Source organism: Chrysemys picta, chromosome 15, assembly GCF_011386835.1.
Source record: "Chrysemys picta bellii isolate R12L10 chromosome 15, ASM1138683v2, whole genome shotgun sequence".
Classification (NCBI taxonomy): domain Eukaryota; kingdom Metazoa; phylum Chordata; order Testudines; family Emydidae; genus Chrysemys; species Chrysemys picta.
Window position 1 is genome coordinate 7,033,815 of NC_088805.1, and position 19,513 is coordinate 7,053,327.

The window sequence follows — 19,513 nt, forward strand, 5'->3', positions numbered from 1 at the left end:
TTTGCTGTTGAAAAAAAAATCCAGAATACATAACGTTGTTGTTTTAGTTAAACAAAACAATTTAGATGTCTATCTGGTGATGTTCTCCTCCTAATACAGCATGGCAAGAAAATCCTCCAAATATTAATGATTAACCTGTTGAATTGGAGATAGTTCACCTCCCAGTGACTTCATAAATATCTGCTTCAATTACCTTTGGTAAATGAAATAACCCATCATTTATTTTCTGATATAGCTGTAAAACTGATCTGAAAAGTTTTCAAAATAAATCACTTTAAAAAGGTATAGTGTACCTTCTAAAAATGAAACCTATATCTATCTCTGAGTTGTGAAGACTATGTTTGTTGTTATAACCTTAATACAAGAATGCACTTTTATGTAGAAATCCATGATTAAATCGAGTCTTCTTAACTAGTGATTTAAATTAAATTGATTTAAATCAAATCCACCCTGCATTCCATGGACACGTGTACTAAGGGAAACGTAGTTCATGGTACCATGAGGTGTGCTAAGACCCTTCGAAGAAAGACACCCAAAGCAGCAGCCTTTAAGCTGCAGGCCACACGCTTCCATCCACAGACTGAAACGCTACTCCCCAGCTAGAATCCAACTCACGTGATCAAGAACTTGGCTCTTGGTGGCATTGTACTTCTGTGCGATTGCATCTGCCACAGCGTTCGTGCCCATGAACAGCGTGTTCCAGTTGTGAGAGCTAGAGGCCGAGGAAGAGAAAATTAAAGAAGAGGCCTAAATTGTAAGATCATTCACACCTTCCGACTGGCATCTGCCTCAGAGTGACACAGAAGAGACACCCAGCGGGCCAACAAGGATCACAAACTGAATGGGAGGAAGGGTAGAGGATAAAATGTGGAGGAGGATGGAGGAGCAAGAGGGTTGTAAGTAGTGGGAGAGAAAACAGAAAGGCTGCATTTCAGTGGAATAGGACATTCTTCACTCCTAAACAGTTACAGAGCATTGGCTAGGCTCTGTTTAGCCTGCCACCGCTGGAGTTAGGACACTGGATTAGAAGGACTGATCTGGTAAGGCAACTCCTATGAGCCAAAAAAGCATCCCTGTTCTTTGGCTGAGCCGAGGCCAGAAAGAGAGAAGATGCGAGGACACTAGAGTCAAGGAAGGGGCAATGTAATGGTCATTTTCCTGGCCCTGTTCCTTAATATACCCCCTAGAGAAGCCGCACACATTTCAATTCTGGTCCCAGAGGGGAATTCTGCAGTTAGTGCCATATTAAAACAAAAGGCTCCTGCTGTGTGACGCCGCTCCCCTCTGTACCTGGCACTGTTTGCTTTGTCCTTGGACTCTTTCTGCTTCTTGTAGGAAGAGGATCCTTCAGCATCTAGGTTCTCCCCTTCTTCCTTCTTTATGGTGGAAGGTAACACATGCAGCATCCTGCCCTAGGAGACAGACAGCACAAGACCTAGTGCCTCTGAATCCACATTCACAAAAAAAAAAAAGTCTCGCTGCCTCAAGGTAAGATGAACTAGTCCGTGCAGCACTCCCATGCAACTTCCTCCCACAATGGCCTTTCAACCTGACCTAGGAGGACCTCCCCTTCCTTCTCTGTCACTTCAGGCTGGCATCAACGCAACGCACCAGAGCAGCCCAACAGGGAGTTCGAAAGATCAATGAACTCCAACCTCTTTCCCTCTGGTAACAACATATGACCTCTGCATGGCACCGAGCTAGCAGCAGCTTGGAGTTTTCGGAACCCACTGGCCCACGCAAACTGATGCTGCTACACTGCTGCCCTCGCCCTTCCCATCTTGACAGCACTCTGTTCCTCAATGCGCTGAGCATTCCATTGAGCAGCGCACCGTGGCACCACCAGACGCATTTGACCTTCTGGCAATAATCCGTGACCCAACATCCCTTCCCCTGCAACCTAACCATGCAGGCGAGTTAGTGTCACTGTACCTGAAACACCTGCCCGTCCACTTCTGCGAAGGCCTTCACTGCATGCTCCGGGATCATGTAGGTGATGAAGGCAAATCCCTTGGGTTTCTTGGTCAGACTGTCTATGGGGAAATGGATCTCGGACAGGGGACCTGCAAAAGGCAAATCCTTTCCATGAGACATGCCCCCTTCTCAGGCACTGCAGAGCAGGGTTCTGAGCTGGTGTCTTCTGCAGGAGCCCAGCTGATGGAACGAAGCCACGAAAGTTGGGTCAGCTTAGCGTGTGCAAGGAGATGTGCGTTCAGAGAATCTGGGCCTGCTCAAGGGTTGACCGCATGGATACGGAAACCTTTATTTACCAAGTTGGTACAAGCCAGCAGGAATACCAACTTCCCCCACATCCTACTCCTGAGGGCATTCTGTGCCAAAAATTAAAAATTCTGCAAATTTTATTTGTCAAATAAATGTGGAGGCTCCAGCATGGCACTGGGAAGCACAGGCCACTGGCTGCCCAGAGGTGGGAGATCACTGTACATCTCCACCCCCACTCCCCCGGGACATGGACTCAGCAGTGAGGCTGCACCCAACCGATACAGTGCAAGGACCGGGCCTGCCCCAGAAACACCCCAGGGCCCTGCCCCTCCTTGCCAGGTGCACCAGGTGTGGGCAGGTAGGCTCAGCAAGGTAGGATTCAAGTGTGGAGGGGATCCAGGTGAGGGTTGAGAGGGTTCTGTGTGGGCGGCTCAGTGGGGGATCTGGGTTCAGAGGGCGCGATCTGGATGCACAAGGGCTTGTTGGGGTTTTTTGGGTGCAATGGTAATGGGACTCTGCAGGAGGGTCCAGGTGAAGGTGGTTGGGGCTCAGCAGGGTGCACGCTCTGGGTGTAGGGGGGATAGGGCTCGGCAGGGAAGTGTGTGGGGCTCAGTGGGGGGTCCAGATGCTGGGGGAGTGGGACTCAGTGGGGTGGGGATCCAGGTGCAACTAGTGGGGACTCGGTGGGGTGGGGATGCGGGTGGCTCGTCGGGGTGGTCGAGGTGCAGGGGAATTGGGGCTCATTGCAGGGGTTCCGAGTACAGGGGAGTGAGGCTCAGCAGGAGGGTTGGGTATGAGGGGGTCTGGATTTACAGGGGTTGGGCGGATGGGGGAGCAGCTCCCTGTACAGGGAACCCACCCCTGCAGCTGAGGAGCAATGGGTACAGGAAGCAGTGGGGTAAGAGAGTTTGCAGAGCTTCCTGCAACCAGGGAAGAAATCTGGGGGTGGGTCTGACCTGGCCCCAGATGCCATGCAGGGGAAGAGGAAGTCCCGTCCTCCCCAGCCCAGCAGCTGAGCCAGGTGCAGGGTAGAAGCCACCAGCCAAGTCTTCCCCAGTCCCGCCCCCTGCCTCATAGTGATTTACCTCTCTGCCAGCTGTCCTGGGCACCCAAAACACACTGCTGGGGAAAGTCACATGACCACTCTTGTGGCTTCCTTTTGCTTCCCCAACAGAAAGTCATTTTTCTGCAGGGAAGCAAGGAAATCTGCGGGGGACATAAATTCTGCACATGCATAGTGGCGCAGAATTCCCCCAGGAATAACATCCCCACTAGCAATGTGCCTTGATTCCACAGGCATCGAGACATGAGGAACATGGCCTCTTGATGCACTGCATAGACTAGGCAACTTACAGGCCAGCCAGATCTATCCGGGGCCAAAAGGAGAGGCAGTTCATCACCCAATCTTCTCTCTTCCAGTGGCACACTGGGGCTCCATAAATCCTACTCAACCCTGAGCTAGGAGGAGATGTCATGGAGGTGGAAGGGAATTCAGCCTAGATGGCCTCCTCCATAGCTGGCCTCCATACAGAGATTGCCAACCAGGAGGTCAAACATGACCGTGAGTTTTGAAATGGGTTCCAGTTGTAAAGATTTAGTTTTAAAATGGTGCCCATCCCTGTAGTATCTGGGCATCTGCAGGCTAACAGAGTACCACAGCTGTCTCCTCCCCTGCACCCAAATGAGCACTGATGATTAACCCTCAGATTGCTGGGGGGGAAGCAGGAAGCGGAGTCGAGCTCCATTCCCTACCATATTTGGAAAATATTTGCTCCAAGTCCTCCTCGGTGCTAGTATAAGGGAGATTCCTGACAAAGAGCCTTCCTGACTCAGAGAGGTCCTCCTCTTCCTCATCAGCCTTCTTCCTCCTTTGCCAGGGCTGGTCTTCGCCCTTCCGGGTGAGCTTCATCTTTAGCCCACTCTCCTCTCGGAACACCTCAATGTAGCGTCCACCTGCCGCACACAACACAGAGGGGAACCTTACATCTCAGGCACTTCCAAAGGCCTCAGCCGGACCTGAGCCCAGACAATGAAAACATATGGTCGTCTCTAAAGATACTGAGCCAAATGTACTGCCGATGTAAGCTGGAAAAACTCTACTGACCTCCTGTGGAATGCCCCCTCCCCCCCACCAAATGAATGCAGCCCACCCCATCTCTGGGAGAAGAATGTTAATGATGTTTTGTGGAAAGCATGCTGCACCTCAAAATGAGAGAACACCACTGGCTAGACGCCTCACAGAGTCAGGGCAGCGCATTCCAGTTCTCATGACCTCTCTCCATTCCAGTCCTGGGCTTCCATGCAATAATGGTTTTGCAATATAGGACCGGCTTTCATTGAGGACTGGGATAAGTGCAGGATTTGAACACAGGGCTCCAGCACTAACCCACTGTGCCATCTCAGCCAGGTTTAAATCATCGTTTTTAGGTTTAAGACAAATGGAATGACCAAGACACTCCTCCCAGGTGCATAATGGAGCTTTGGCCTACCACCAGGAGCTACAAAAGTGCTGCAGTTCTACTGTAACGGCTCCTATGGTACCTATCTCAGTGTCATTTAGTATGAGAAGACAGAATTCCTCGTTTCTTGCCCACTGCTTCTGATCCCAGAGCACTGATGTTTTTGAAGATACCAGAGAAGTGACTTTGAGAGCGAGCGTGCAGCATTTGGCCTGTACAGCAGAGATCCCAAGATTGGGACTGCTCCCCGAAAGGTTTCTTGCAGGAGGGTTAGTGCGGGTGAAACGTGCTACATTGACAGGTCAGAGCCCTCTATGCAGCCAGAGACAGAGATACAGCATAGGCTGCTGCATAGCAAGCTTCGGTCACATTGTCATGGTGGGACTTGTGGGGAAGAAAAGGGAAGAGTGCCCAAGACCCAGCCAATCCTTGACCTCTCTGCTCAGACTCCCAACTGAAAGAGTGGGTTTTGTGATGTGGCTACTGGACTGAAATCCACTCACTTGGTTCACAGAGGCCAGCCAGTCAGCAAATGACGACAGCTTTAAGCCAATACCAACCTGGGCCAGAGTCCGACAGCTTATATATGACACGCCCTGCGCTCCCAACCCCATACTACTTGGTTAGGTTGCGACAGTTTAGCATTTGGTTCTTTAATGAACCTGAGCAACAGACTCAGGGTTGTAGATCATGCTGCTCTTTGCGTTTGGTCTGCGAGCGTGATCGACATCATTTCCGCCAGAGCAAAATCAAGAGACAGACCAGAATCCACTTGACACTTTAACAGCAAACAGGGCTTACAGCAGAGCATCACAACACCCACAGACCCATTAGAGTCAGTAACGAGGACCTACAAGCTGCCCTTACCCATGTATTCCTTGTTTCGTTTCAAGGCTTTCTGTACTTCTTCCTCGCCGTTGAAATCAACAAAGACGTAACCTGGAAGGAAATCGGGTTCAATTGAGCACCACATGGGGTATGCGGATGTGCGAACGTACACACACACTGGCACTAACTAGCCAGTTAAGCACAACTTAACGATGCCAGCTTTTTCTGTATTGGATCTCCATAAACACGTGTTTAGCTCCCATTACAAATTGACTCTGGGCTGAAAACAACTATCAGCTTTCAGACAGGAAGGGATCTTTCATTAAAGAGAAATGATTGTTTAAGATGACTTTTGTTCTTGTTTGTGTGCATGTAAATGGTCGTAAACTGATTTGGCAGCTACACCCCATGCGTTCCATGCGTTTTTACATGCCTCGAATGAATGACGGGATAGAAGATCCACCCCCCTAAGGTTATGAAAAGAAAACAATACACATTGGAAACACACTACCAGTCCTGGATTCATTTTGTGTCCCCCTTCTGGTCCACGCACCATCACCAATAACCATGACCCAACTCGGTTCCAGGTGTGGTTAAGAGCTGAACCTCAAGGTAAAGGACCTCTAACTGGAATTTGGTTAACAGTTCTACAGAAGATGCATGAACCAGAACAGAAGCCATCTCCCATTTGGCTCTGCGGAGCTTGGAGTTGCAGAAAGCAATAAATCCCACTGGTCAGCAAAGCAAACCAAAGTGGCCCACTGCACACAGGGAACAGAGCTGTAGGGCAAAGGACACCATTTTGACGGTGTCACTCCTCATAACTCCATTCTAAGGGTACGTCTACACTACCAGCTGGATCGGCGGGTAGTGATCGATCAATGACGTGAGAAAATCGATCCCCGATCGCTCTGCTGTCGACTCCGGAACTCCACCGCAGCGAGAGGCGGAAGGAGGCGGAGTCAACGGTGGAGCGGCAGCAGTCAACTTGCCGCCGTCCTCACGGCCAGGTAAATCGACCCAAGATATTCGCGTAGCTGAAGTTGCGTATCTTAGGTCGACCCTCCCACTAATGTAGACCTAGCCTAAGGTAAGGAGATTGGAGTAAGTCAAAGGAACTTGAAATATGAGAAATGGGGCAATTCGTAGCGATTTGGAACCACAGCTACAGGAGACAACAAAGGCCGGAAAGAGCATTCCTAACGACATCTCTGCTGTCTCCTGCACCCACAATGCACAACCCCCCGCAGCCAGTACCTGTCTTATTCCCATGTACGTTTCTTGCTATCCTGATCGCCACCGGCTTCAGGGGCAAGAGGAATTCTCGAACGTTTTGCTGCAAATAGAAAAGAGGAAAACAAGAATTTTAGCAAGTTGGGCAGATTTCAGGGGCCTACTTTTGTAAATGTTACGAAAGTTGAGTAGATCCTACAAAAACCTTTCATAAACACAGCCAGGGACAGACTTAGAGTCCAAGGGACCCTCTACAGTCTTTAATTAATTAATGGAGATATCCCATCTCCTAGAACTGGAAGGGACCTTGAAAGGTCATTGAGTCCAGCCCCCTGCCTTCACTAGCAGGACCAAGTACTGATTTTGCCCTAGATCCCCAAGTGGCCCCCTCAAGGATTGATCTCACAACCCTGGGTTTAGCAGGCCAATGCTCAAACCACTGAGCTATCCCTCCCCCCAGTCTAAACATACCAAGCCAGATTCCATTCTCATAACTTAACCCATTAACTTGCAGATACCTAGAAGCCCCTGCACAGCACGTGCTGGTTTAAGTTGCTGACTGCTAAATGGCAGACCTTGGGAATCCAAGGACCATCGTCCTCTTCCCTGTTGCAAGCACGATTTAAGCCCTAAATGAGGGAGCGGGAAGGCCGCGATGGCAGAGCACGTACCTCAGTGACATTGAACGGGGCACCGCGCAGCTTCACTGTGTACGGCGTGGTGGCTACATTGGGGTTGGCCTGATTCTTCAGCTGGACAGAGGAAAAAGTGAGGGACAACATTTGAAAAGTCATCCTTAGCAAGAGGTTTAATCTGGAACAGTTTCCGGACCAACAGACAGACAACCGTGGCCGGCCGCACAGTGTAAAGATAGGAGAGCTGGAGGCCTGATGCCATGGAGCTAGTCTTACCAGCAAGCAGGAGGCTGGGGAAAGGACAGAGTAACAGATGATTCACTCCCACCCCTCACGTACAGAGTCAGGAGACTCGGATAGGGCGGAAACAGAGAGGGACAGCGCTTCGTCCCTTCCAACAGCCGGAGGTGGGGTAGAGGGTTCAGTTCGGCACTGATACACTACGGTTGATGGGCACACATGGGATATGAAAGACAAACAAACATCCCTTCCACCCTTGGGCAGCAATCAGGGAATCCCAGAAGCTTGGAGATGGAAGGGCTGGGATTCACATAAATGGGTTACCCCTGGATCTCCACCTCATCTTTTATATCCGCTTCGGACATGTAGATGTGGCTAGTTGGCAGGCCGGTAGGTTTTCCAAGCCCTGCCTTAGAGAGCCTCAAGCTTTCAGCCCTCCAGTGGGTCTAACAGATCCCACATATATACAGCACCTGCCCTAGTTTGGCCTGCAGCTCTGTTACTCCATGAGGTTCCTGCCTTATTTAAGCTCAAAGGCCTGAGCCTGCATGCAGATAACTAGTTCCCAGTTTCTGCCCGTTCCTTGCTCGGGTACTTAGAGACAACCCCCACAGTCAGGGAAAGTCACAGGTGCCAGAGTGTTCATAAAACAGCTGATGATTCCGCGTGGCCAACTGTATGTGAGACATCTTAAAGGGCTCCAAATTTCAGAGTGCACCAAGCACCCATCCTCTAGAATTCAGGCCTCTTCAAGGTCGGTCAAGTTGGGCAACGAAAATCTCTAGTCATTTTTCAAAGTTTTGGCTAGCATGTCTAGTCAGTTACAGTGCAACCTGGGCGAGACAGTAAAACACAGGATTAATCACTACTAAGGGTAGTAATTAATCACTACATATGGGCATCCTGTGACTAACAAGGCATACTAGACAAGGGCATACTAGACAAGATGGCTCCAATTACATCCCCAAAAACTTCAGAGTATCTGACCTAGCCTAATGATGTAACAGTAAGGGAACGTACCATTAAATTCCCTTCAATGGTCAAATAATTTAATCTGTTTCACATTTCTCCATGCACTGCCCCACAACTTGACAACCAAGGGGACTGATTTTGAGACCACTATGGAAAACTGTCCCTTTGAGATAAAACGCTAAACGGGGAGACATACAAAACAAAAGCACAGGTATTTATATGGCCCCCCATCATTGTACTGTCAGAGCACCTCATAATACCCCCGTGAGGTAGGCAACTATTATCCCCATTGTACAGCAGAGGAACTGAGCCAGACACACTAAGTGACTCGCCCAAGTTTGCACAGGAAGTCTGTGGCCCAGAAGGGAACTGAACCCAAAACACAAACTGTCCATGCACTGTGTTATATCTGGGTTTGACTAAAATCAGGCGCAGGCCCAAAACTTCGCGTCTGTGCTTGCTACATCCTGAATGGCTGCTAGTACGGTGTTTGCCTTTATGAGATCGCTCAAATGAACGGAGACCTTGCTCCCCTCTCCCCGTGATGTCCCCGTTCATGCCTGTGTTTCCTGGCAGCATCCTGAGCAGAGAAGGCACTTGAACCCATGTCTCCCAAGTCCCTAGTCACCGGGCCATCTTCCCTCTCTCACAAATGCATCTATTTAGAATAGATACAGTGATTATTCATTGCAAACCCAGTGTTACGGGAGGGACAGGAGGACACAGACCATTAGATTTGGAAATCGCTCCCCGTAGGAATGGAGATGGACCGCAGCTGCCAAGTTCAACTCCAGAGCCAGGAGCTGGCACCCAGGGTTACAACTCCGGACCATCTCTAATTCGGTTATACCTCCAATGTTGCTCCTTTCTTCTTCTTCCTCTCCACCACTGTCCCCTGCCCTTTGCTCTGTCCTTCCAGCTCTGCCCCTTTTTCCACCTGGGCACCGACAGTTTCCAAGCTGCTGGGCTCCTTCTCATCCTCGCTTCCCCCCTCATGCTGCTCACTGTCCAGCTGGTCCTCCTCACTCTCCTCCTCGGCTGAGGAAGACGAGGAATCTTTCACCACTTTAGATTTCAGGTAATCCATATCGGAGAGCTCTGCCCTGGCAGCTGCCTTCTCTCTGGGGCTCTTCTTTACTGCCAGAGAGAAGAGAGATGGGCATTAGATATTGGGCATGCACACACACCCCATTTCCCCAGTGGGGCAAACGGCCCATAGCAGCACAAGCCCCCACATGCCCTTTGCCCAGCTGGGCTACTGCAAGAGCAGACGCCCTATATGCACAGGAGGCACCAGAGGATGGCTCAGGTTTTACATCCCAGTACCAATCCCCTTGCCTCTTCTCGGGTCAGGTGACCAAATCCAGCCACAGCTGGTAAGGATGAGAAGCGGTTACTATCCAATGGGCTGTTGGGTGATACTGATTAGATGGTCTGGTGATTCCCAACAGAGAGGGGTCCCATCACAAGTCACCAGTGCAATTGGCATTACACTCTCTCAGCAAACAGACCAAGGACGAAACAGGCCATGGATCTGAACGCCTCCCTCCTGCCACTGAGGTTTTCCATACAGCGGGGAGAATCCTGCTCTGCTAACGTTCATCCTACAGGGATCAACTTGGCTTTCCAGGCTGTCGGCCTTTCCCTGGCACTAAAAACACTCTGCTATTTAAAAAGTTGGATCAGCAATACACAAGGACATGGAAACACATGTTAATGGGTTCTTCATTACTAGTTATCCATATCACTACAGCACCCAAGGCACTGAAGTGCTAGGCACTATACAGGCATAAGACAAGCCCTGCTCCAGAAAATTCCATCTTAGTTTAGGACAAGGTGTGACAGGTGAACAAAGATGGAGTTGGGTGGCAGGGAAGGAGCCAAGGTAACAGTAATACAAGTGTGGTTTTGCATGGACTTGCCGTGAGCACAACTTATAGAGGAGCTGGCTTTGGTTTGCAAATGGAGACCAATAGGCAGACGAGTATCAGACTCTCAGCTGAAATCTGAAGCATGGTACGTGGCCAGGATATATGTGCATTTGTTCATTGATTCACCGGAGACCTACATTTCTCCCCAGTTATTGGCTTCTTTTGTAAAGCACTTTGAGATCTCCTGACGAAAAGTGCTAGATAAGAGCTAGGGGTTGTTATTCTTGTTTGTTCCAAAACCCTCTCTATGAACACCTCAATCTGTGTTACTTAAATGTGTCACCTAAAAAAGAGTTCAGTTCAGTCAATTATTTGATTTCCAGTAGCACCTAGAGGCTCTGATCAAAATTACAGCCATATTGTGGTAGGTACCGTATGCACACACAATCCCTGACCCAAAGAGCTCACAATTTAAACAGACAACCTGGATAAAGGGGAGGGGAAACTGAGGCATGGGAGAGACTCACTTGGGCAGATGAACCAGGGAGTCTGCAGTTCAGTGGAGGCTCAGTGGAGAGGGACTGAGGGCCTCACCCTTTGTTACCCACACTGATAAAACGTGCTGAAACCATAGTTACTACGCAGTTTGTATCTCCTCTTTTGGGATATAGGGCTCGATCCTGTGAGGTGCTGAGCTACTGCAATTCCCAACACCTCCAATGGGATCTGAGGGCACACAGCATTTTCCAGGAGCTGCTCAGCATGCCGCAGGATCAGGCCCCACATCAGTACACCATTGAAGAGAAGGATGAACAGAGCCGAGGGAGAAATTTACTTTTGGTGCCTGCGGTTTCTTGCTCCTTGTGGCGTTTGCCCCTGCCCTCCTCCTCTTCGCTGAGCTCCTCTGACTCATCCGAGTCAAAGTTCAGATAATCATCCACCGGCTTCGATTTCCCAGTCTTGGGCTCCTCCGCCAACATGTCATTAGCCCAAGTGGCCACTTGAGTCCGTTTTTGATGAACCACCAAAAATTCTCTGAATGCCTCATCTCCTTCCAGCTGCTGGAAAAAACAACACACATGAGTAGTGAAGACAGACACTGGGGCATGTAGCCAAGTTTAGATCAGGGTCACTGTGTAATTCCTCGCAGATAAGATCTCAAGGGAAGGAGTCTGCTTTTCACCTGCCAGGGCTGATTTCCCTTCCATGAGATGCGGACAATTATGCTCCATTTACATCCAGTGTTATAGGCTACATCATAGTTAAACCACCTGTCTCACCTGAATCAACAGCCTTGGAAGCAGTACTCCTTCCTAATTATAATGCTACTAATTAAACACAAGTGCAGACAGTAACTCTGAGGCAACAAGTGAAATTCTTAATGGTCTAATAAGTATTTTGCACTTCTATAAAGCACCTTTAACCTGAGGATGTCAAAGCACTTTAAGCACGCAACAGAGACAACTACAAAGTTCACTATTTTACAGATGAGGAAAGACGCAGAAAGGTCAAGTGACTTGCTCAAGCTGGGAACAGAACCCAGAAGTCCTGGCTCCGAGAACAGGATCGATGCAGAGACTACTCAGCAATTTCTACCCCATACTTTCTATATCAAACTCTTCTCAAATGGACAATTTTCACATGCTGCTCTTCTCAACTCACCTCTTTTAAGTTTCCTGTTGTATTTTTCTTCTTTTTATCCTGAAAGAAGCAAACACATACTTTTCAGATAGCCACAAATCCCATTATACAGATCAGGAAAAAGGCAGAAAGTGCTCACTAAGATGACAAGCGAATGGTAAACCAGGAATAGGACACGGGATCCCCGAATTCCAGATCGCCTGCTGCAGCCACCAGGGTGCACTTCCCCAGACAAAGTCTCTGATGTCCATGTCGCATACCCGAGGAAAGCAAGTGTGACTTACTTTCTTTGTCTCCGTGGGAGCTGGACTTGTTTTGGGCTTATCGGTGGGTTTCTCTGGTGCAGAAGGCTTCTGGGAGTGTTTACTCCAAGCTCTGGGCTTCGATGGGTCACCGAATGATTTACAGAACTCTACCTGAAAAGTTTCAGAGTAGCAGCCATGTTAGTCTATATCCGCAAAAAGAACAGTAGTCCTTGTGGCACCTTAGAGACTAACAAATTTATTAGAGCATAAGCTTTCGTGGGCTACAGCATCCGAAGAAGTGGGCTGTAGCCCACGAAAGCTTATCCTCAAATAAATTTGTTAGTCTCTAAGGTGCCACAAGTACTCCTGTTCTTTTTACCTGAAAAGAGCCACCAACAAGGAGCCCCCTTTTAACAAGTCCTACGTTTTATTATTTCAGTTGCATTTAAAGCAGAAAGGCTTAGACACTACCATGCTAAGGGCCCATTCAGAACCATATGTTTATGGCTCTTCAGTGGAGGGAAGCCTGTAATTATATTAATCATTTTTGGACATATTCAAAGAAACTTATGTTCTCCACTGTCATCCAGTGCATTGTCTCCATAGAACAAGAGAAAATGTAAATTTCTCAAATAACATGAAGAAGCGTACACACAACTTCAGCCCAGAAATCTGAGACTTTAAATCAGCCTAGCCTGGACCAGCACTGCTGGAGCAAAGGATAGAGTAGACTAACTCAACCGATTCAATTTGTATTGCAGACCTGAGTCGGACTGCTCCCCTTACCATCAAATTAAGAAGATTTTCACCTGCCTTCCTCTGCTTGAAGATCAAATGCTGAAGATCATGCCCTACCACTGCAGTGGCTCCCTTGGCAGAGGAACTGGTATGGTCCCACTGAGTCCAGGGAAATAGGATGCTGGGGGAATGCCATGTTGATCACGTTGAAGTATCCACACGGCAGATCCTCCTGTCCCCAACCCCTGAATGGAGTCTGAGAATATATTCCAGCTACTGGGCCCAAGTAGTCAACAGCTCCACAGCTGCTCTGTGGCTCGTGGGGACAGAGGAAGGGAAGGATTTTATCTCCCACATATTTGCCCAGCACATAGCCTGCTTATTCAGGTTGGATACTGGGCAAAGGACTCTTTCCTTAGCTTCCACAGTACTCCTAGCCCTTGCTGGGGGGGAGCAAAAGACTAGGAATCAAACCTGGCTCCATGAACAGCAGCAGGGATAATTACTAACACAAGTCACCGGGATGCCTGAGAATCAGTCCATAAACAAGGCTCCACCACTGAAGTATAGCCAGTTGAGTTTAGCGAAGCTCCCCTCCTCCTCTACATACACAAACACGATTAGTTCATCCTAAAGAGTAAAATAATATCAAGTAGCAAACTTCTCCCAGAGAAAGCAGCAAACATTTCATTTTAAGGCCAACTCACCGTGATTCTGGCCATGTCTATGAAACTTTTGTTGAAATGATTCATTGCCATTTTGGCTTCATCTTCGGACTTAAAGCCAATAAATCCAAACTTGCGGAACTTGCCATCCTTGGTGAATTTCAGGCTGCAATCAGTCAGCGTGCCAAAGGCTGCAAACAGCTTCCGGAAGCGATCTTCCTTCATCTGCAAAAAGAGGATGGGCATCAGGGAGGCACATCTAAAGGGTGGAAGGTGGTTTATAGACAAGTCTTTGCACTGAAAAGCTCACAGTCGAAGTACACTTGGGCTTCATCTTTATGATGCCTCAGAAACACAATGTTTAGGGCACCACTGCTGTAGCCCTCATCACCCTAATATTAAAGTACAAGTTATCAATATAACAGTCAAATTCCCTCTTAGTTTGCAAGCCAATTCTGTTGTCTCTATATCTGTCTGTCAGACCAAGATCTTCAGAGCAGGGGCTCTGTATTGGTGCCTTGTAAAGCACAAGTCTGTCACTGACCCAGAACAAACAGCAACCACCACATGACTTCCACAACTCAGCCTAAGAAGTAAGCTCTTCCTTGCCCAGAGTAAGAATCCTAGTGTAATGGTTAGTGAGAGAGACCTAAAATGCAGAGCAATCCCCAACTTGTGCCCCCTAGTCCTGTAACTTAGAGGCAGCCCCTAGCCCTTGTCCCTCCAGCCCGAACAACTCACCTTAAACCCGGCCCCAAACTCTCCTTGCCCTTCTCCAGTATGGGATACCCCCACTCGCCTCCCCTCCCACCCGCACGGCTATAGCCCACACACTGCACCACATGGGACACCGCCCCCCCGACTGTATCCTCCTCTCCTCCTTGCCAAGTGCACCCCTCAATTTACTCTACTCCCCCACAGGACCCTAACCATCCCTCCCCAAGTTGGACCCTTCCCTCGCTTCACCTCTCGTCCCCAGGGCTACATCCTATCCTCCTCTGCATGTAGGACCACCACCACCCAAACTAAGCCCAACCCTTCCCCACAATCCACCTCCGCCTAGGACTACAGCCATCCTTCCTCCTCCCCCAACCCCCCTTCCCAAATTTATCTCTCCCCCTAAGAGGAGACTCCCCCCAAGGTCTATGCCCATTCCCCCACCTACCCCTTAAATGGGGACCCCCTCGGGGCTATGCCCATCCCCCGCCTCCCCCGCAAGTGGGGACCCCGCGGCTGGCCCCTCCCAGGCGGATCACCCCCATCCACCCGCCCCCACCCCGGACTCACCCCGCTCGGCAGGTTCTTCACGATGAGGCGCGACATGGCGGGGAGGGGCCCCGGGCCCGCCCGTTCCCCGCTCAGAGACGGAGCCCCCCGCGCTCAGAGCAATTCACGCCTCCCGCTGGCCGCCGCCATCTTGCCCGCCGCGAGTCACGTGATCGCCCTAACGGCAGCACGGCACGCACGTGCGAGGAGGCCAAGGGACGGGGAAACGCTGCGGGAGGGGGAGGGTCGGTCCCCTCCCACTTCCGGGTAGCTGATGCGCATGCGCGAATCTGGGACGGGGGCCGCCTCCTCCTCCTGTGGGTGCAGTGCCGAGGTGCGGTCAGCAGGGGGCGCTGGCTGCCCTGCGCTGCTTAGCGGGACTGAGGACCCAGCCCTGCCCGGCTTGGAGCCTCAGTCCAGGCATGGGGCGCTGGGGCCCCGCAAAGCGGAGCAGCGGTGCATGCAAACCCGGGCCGGGCACAGGCCGGGCTGGGGGGGCTTGCAGCCAGGGCTGGCAGAGCGGTGCGGGTATCCAGGCAGGCACTGGTGGGAGGGGGGAGCTTGCCTTGCACGTGCCTGCATCACAGCCTGCCACTCTCCTGTGCACTGAAATTCACCCAAACTAACCCTCGCTGCCCTTTGCTTTGTCTCTGTTAAGGTCCTTCCCCAGAAACGTCCCTTGGTCTAGCCCGGGGTAGGCAACCTATGGAACGTGTGCCGAAGGCAGCACGGGAGCTGGTTTTCAATGGCACTCACACTGCCCGGGTCCTGGCCACCGGTCCGGGAGGCTCTGCATTTTAATTTAAACATTTTAAAAACCTTATTTACTGTACGTACAACAATAGTTTAGTTCTATATTATAGATTTAAAGAAAGAGACCTTCTAAAAACGTTAAAATGTATGACTGGCACATGAAACCTTAAATCAGAGTGAATAAATGAAGACTCGGCACACCACTGCTGAAAGGTGGCCGACCCCTCGTCTATCCAGGCCCTGGTGCTGTGGACAGAGGCTGGGGCCCGTTGGCTGGAGTCAGCCCCTCACACGCAAGGGGTGTTTCCAGGGAAGGGGTGGGAAACTCAGCAAAGAAGTGTCTCCTCTTCCCAATAGGCCTTTCCATCTTCCTCCCACTGATGGCCTCCCTCTCTTTCTTCTCCCTTCCCATCTCCCTCCCCCCCACTTCTTCCCTGGCTTTGGTTCTAGTCTCCCAAGGACTGAAATGCTTTTGTCTAACCCCAATTGCTGGGCTCCATATTGGGGTCACTGGGTGAGATGTAATGGCCTGTGATATGCAGGAGGTCAGATTAGATGCTCAAATGGTCCCTATGTTCCTTAAACTCTATGGAACTATTTGGCCCAGGTTAGGGGGGACCAAGTCACTCTCCACTCCTGTCTGCTCAGTGGCTATGTGATGTGTTGAGCTGGTGGCCTCAGTCCAGTTTCTAGCAGGAGGGGGTGTGATCTAGTGGTCAAGGCGGGGATTGGGAGTCAGAGCTGGTTTCTAGTCCTGATTCTGTGACCTCGGGCAAGTCATTCAACTGGGCACTGTGGGAGCTGTGCCTCGGTGTCCCCAGCTGTACACGGGGGTTAATTATGCTTAGCCACCTTTGTGATGAGCTTTGAGATCCTCAAAAGGTCTATACATCCACATGTAAAGTATTAGTTGTAGTATTGGCATCTGCATCGCAGACCCACCACAGAGTGGGCATTCACTGTCAGTCCCAGCAGAGAGGCTAAGAAATAAATGAGTCTAAAGCCTGAATTGTCTTATTACTCCTGCATCTCCAGGGAGGGTTTGAGGCACTTTGCAGGGGCAGGATGAGGGAAGCACTGCATCTGTAGCTGCTCTGAGTGCAAGCAGAGAACTTCAGTGTGCCAGGCTATCAGCATGAAACCCGCTCCTCTCAGGAGTCTGTGGGACTGCTCTCCCCACCCCGACACACAGTGCCCTGGTGGTGGCCAAATGGAGGTCCCACCCTCGCTTATTCCACACTTGGCCACATCCAGCCTCTCTCTGCTCATCTGCAAGGCCTTTGCCCTGTCCATAGCCAAGTCCCTCATAAAGACGCAGAGGTAACTCCTCAGCTGGTGTAAATTGGCATAGCTCCATTGACTGCCAAACTACCTCCACCCAGTCTGACCCAAGCCTACACCAGCACTGGCTTGTGGATACATTGCCTGGTTGGTGGTCCCCTTCCCCTGACTTCTAGCTCCATCCTTGGGTTGGGAGCTCTCCGGCACGACCCGCCTTGAACGTCAGGAAAGCACCGAGCTCATTGTGGGCACTCCCGTAAATAGTATGTCTTCGGAACGAGGACGCTTGGCTTAGCTGCTGGGAAGGGGAGGCCCAGCCGACAGGCCTGGTTAATTCTGCCCAACCTAGACCTCTTCACTCTCCAGCTCCTCACATCTCTTCCCTCATCCCGTTCACAGCCAGACCAGAACCAGCGGTGGCCTCCCGTTTCTGACCTGCATGCTGCTGGCCATGGGACTGGTACCAAATGAGAAGGCGGCTGTAAAGGGGAGAAATATCCTGTACCTTTGCTCTCAGCTTTCCTGGCTCTGTGGCCTTATCACAGCTCCAGCCATGCTACTTGAAACAGTATGTGTCCTTGGACAGCAGGCTCTCAGGAGACTATTAAGCAGTGTCCTTTATCTCCACACACGGCTTGGGTTACATACGGGTAGGCTGAGCACCCATAATCCATTAGCACTCACGGTAATCGCTCACAGCCCTGCCTGGCAAGCAGACAGGGCCGGCTTTAGGAAGGGCGGGGCCCAATTCGAACATTTTTGGCGGGGCCCCGGCAGGGATGACTAACAAAAAAAATAATGGAAAAAAAAGCCTTTCATTTCTTCCATGTATTATTTACTTTCCATAACTATATAAATAATAAAATTATATATTATGTACATTGCATCATATATGCTGTTGATCGGTTATTAATGAGCTCCGTTTCACGTGTGTGGGTCCCCGCCACTCCCTGAGGGTGTGCTAGGGTGACCAGATGTCCTGATTTTATAGGGACAGTCCCGATTTTGGGGTCTTTTTCTTATAGGATCCTATTTATAGCCCACCCCCCGTCCCGATTTTTCACACTTGCTGTCTGGTCACCCTAGTGGTGTGCACATGTGTGGGTCCCAGCTGCTCCCTGCCCCCCTCATTGAAGCAGGTGTGCAGGGTTACTGCCCTGGGAACTGCAGGGCACCAGTGGACATGGGGCTGGCTGGAGGCAAGGCAGGGGCTCACTGGAGGTAGGGTCTGGCTGCAGGCAGAGCAAGGGGTGCGGGGCTGGCTGGAGACAGGGGTGTGTGGGGCTGGCTGGCTTTGGGCAGGGCCGCAGGGGGGTGCAGCAGGGGTTGCCTGGAGACAGGGCAGGGGGTGCGGCAGAGGCTGGCTGTGGGCAGGGAGTGCAGGGCTGGCTGCAGGCAGGGCAGGGGGGCGGGGCTGGTGTGGGCAGAACAGGGGGGACGGAGCTGGAGGTAGGGCAGGGGTGCAGCAGGGGCTGGCTGCGGACAGGGGGTGCAGGGCTGGCTGGAGACGGGGCTGGCTGCGGGCAGGGGGTGCGAGGCTGGTGCGGGGACGGGGTGCAGCAGAGGCAGCTGGAGCCCCGGCCCTTTAAATAGCCCCCGAGTCCCCCGCTATCCCAGGGCTCTGGGGGCTATTTAAAGGGCCCAGGGCTCCCCTGCTTCTACCGCCCCGGCCCTTTAAATAGCCACGGGAGCCCTGGGGAAGCAGCGGGGCTCCAGCGGCTATTTAAAGGGCCGGGGCGGTAGAGGCAGCGGGAGTCCCGGACTTTTTAAATAGCCCCCAGAGCCCCGCAGCCCTACCCCAGGGCTCCAGCAGTGGGGGTCTGGTAGCAATTTAAAGGGCCTGGGGCTCCGGCCCCTGCTGGGAGCCCTAGGTCCTTTAAATTGCCCCCTGGGGAAGCCGGGCCACCCTGGTACAGCGCACTGGCTCTTGCCAGTACACCGTACCGGGGCTTGGGCCCGGGGCCCGATTCAGGGGAATTGGTTGAATTGGCCTAAAGCCAGCCCTGGTGGGGGTATGGCCACAGAGCCTCAGGGAGGGAAACCCTGAGGTGTGGGGGCTGGGTGGGTACTGGGAGTTCCTCCTGAAGGGACGGGGGTTGGCCAAGGTCACTCAGCCCCGGGGTGTGGGAGGGGGACTGGCTGAGGGCACTCAGAGCCCCAGGAAGTGGGGGGGGGCTGAGGGGAGGGACTGGCCAGGGGCACTCAGAGCTCGGGGGAGGGGCTGTCCGGGGGGGGGCACTCACAGCCCCAGGAGGTGGGTGGGGGAGGGGCACACAGGATTTCAGGAATTTCCTGGCAGTGAAGAGCTGCTGGCGGCAGGGAGGAGCCAGCCGTGACAATCCCCACTTGGGATCCCTGGCTGGGCTAGTGGCTATGGGGGCCCGTGGCCAAGCTGCAGCAGAAGGTGACCTGAAGGAAATGCCTCGGCCTCGGCCTCCTGCTAGGAAGGGCTGGGCCAGACAA

The 19,513-nt window shown here is 51.5% G+C and overlaps 1 protein-coding gene across 1 annotated transcript in view; it reads right to left on the reverse strand.

Annotated features, from left to right (window-relative positions):
• RBM19 (RNA binding motif protein 19) overlaps positions 1-15,285 on the reverse strand; it is a 118,714-nt gene extending 103,429 nt beyond the window's left edge. The window contains exons 1-13 of the mRNA XM_024108092.3: positions 15,038-15,285; positions 13,793-13,975; positions 12,387-12,518; positions 12,124-12,162; positions 11,297-11,519; positions 9,441-9,727; positions 7,415-7,495; positions 6,768-6,846; positions 5,550-5,621; positions 3,976-4,176; positions 1,933-2,063; positions 1,291-1,412; positions 616-712 (exon numbers count right to left, since the gene is read on the reverse strand). Of these exons, the coding sequence (XP_023963860.2) occupies positions 616-712; positions 1,291-1,412; positions 1,933-2,063; positions 3,976-4,176; positions 5,550-5,621; positions 6,768-6,846; positions 7,415-7,495; positions 9,441-9,727; positions 11,297-11,519; positions 12,124-12,162; positions 12,387-12,518; positions 13,793-13,975; positions 15,038-15,073 (1,683 nt within the window). The 5' untranslated portion in view covers positions 15,074-15,285. The remainder of the gene's footprint in view (positions 1-615; positions 713-1,290; positions 1,413-1,932; positions 2,064-3,975; positions 4,177-5,549; positions 5,622-6,767; positions 6,847-7,414; positions 7,496-9,440; positions 9,728-11,296; positions 11,520-12,123; positions 12,163-12,386; positions 12,519-13,792; positions 13,976-15,037) is intronic.
• Positions 15,286-19,513: the final 4,228 nt, after the last annotated feature.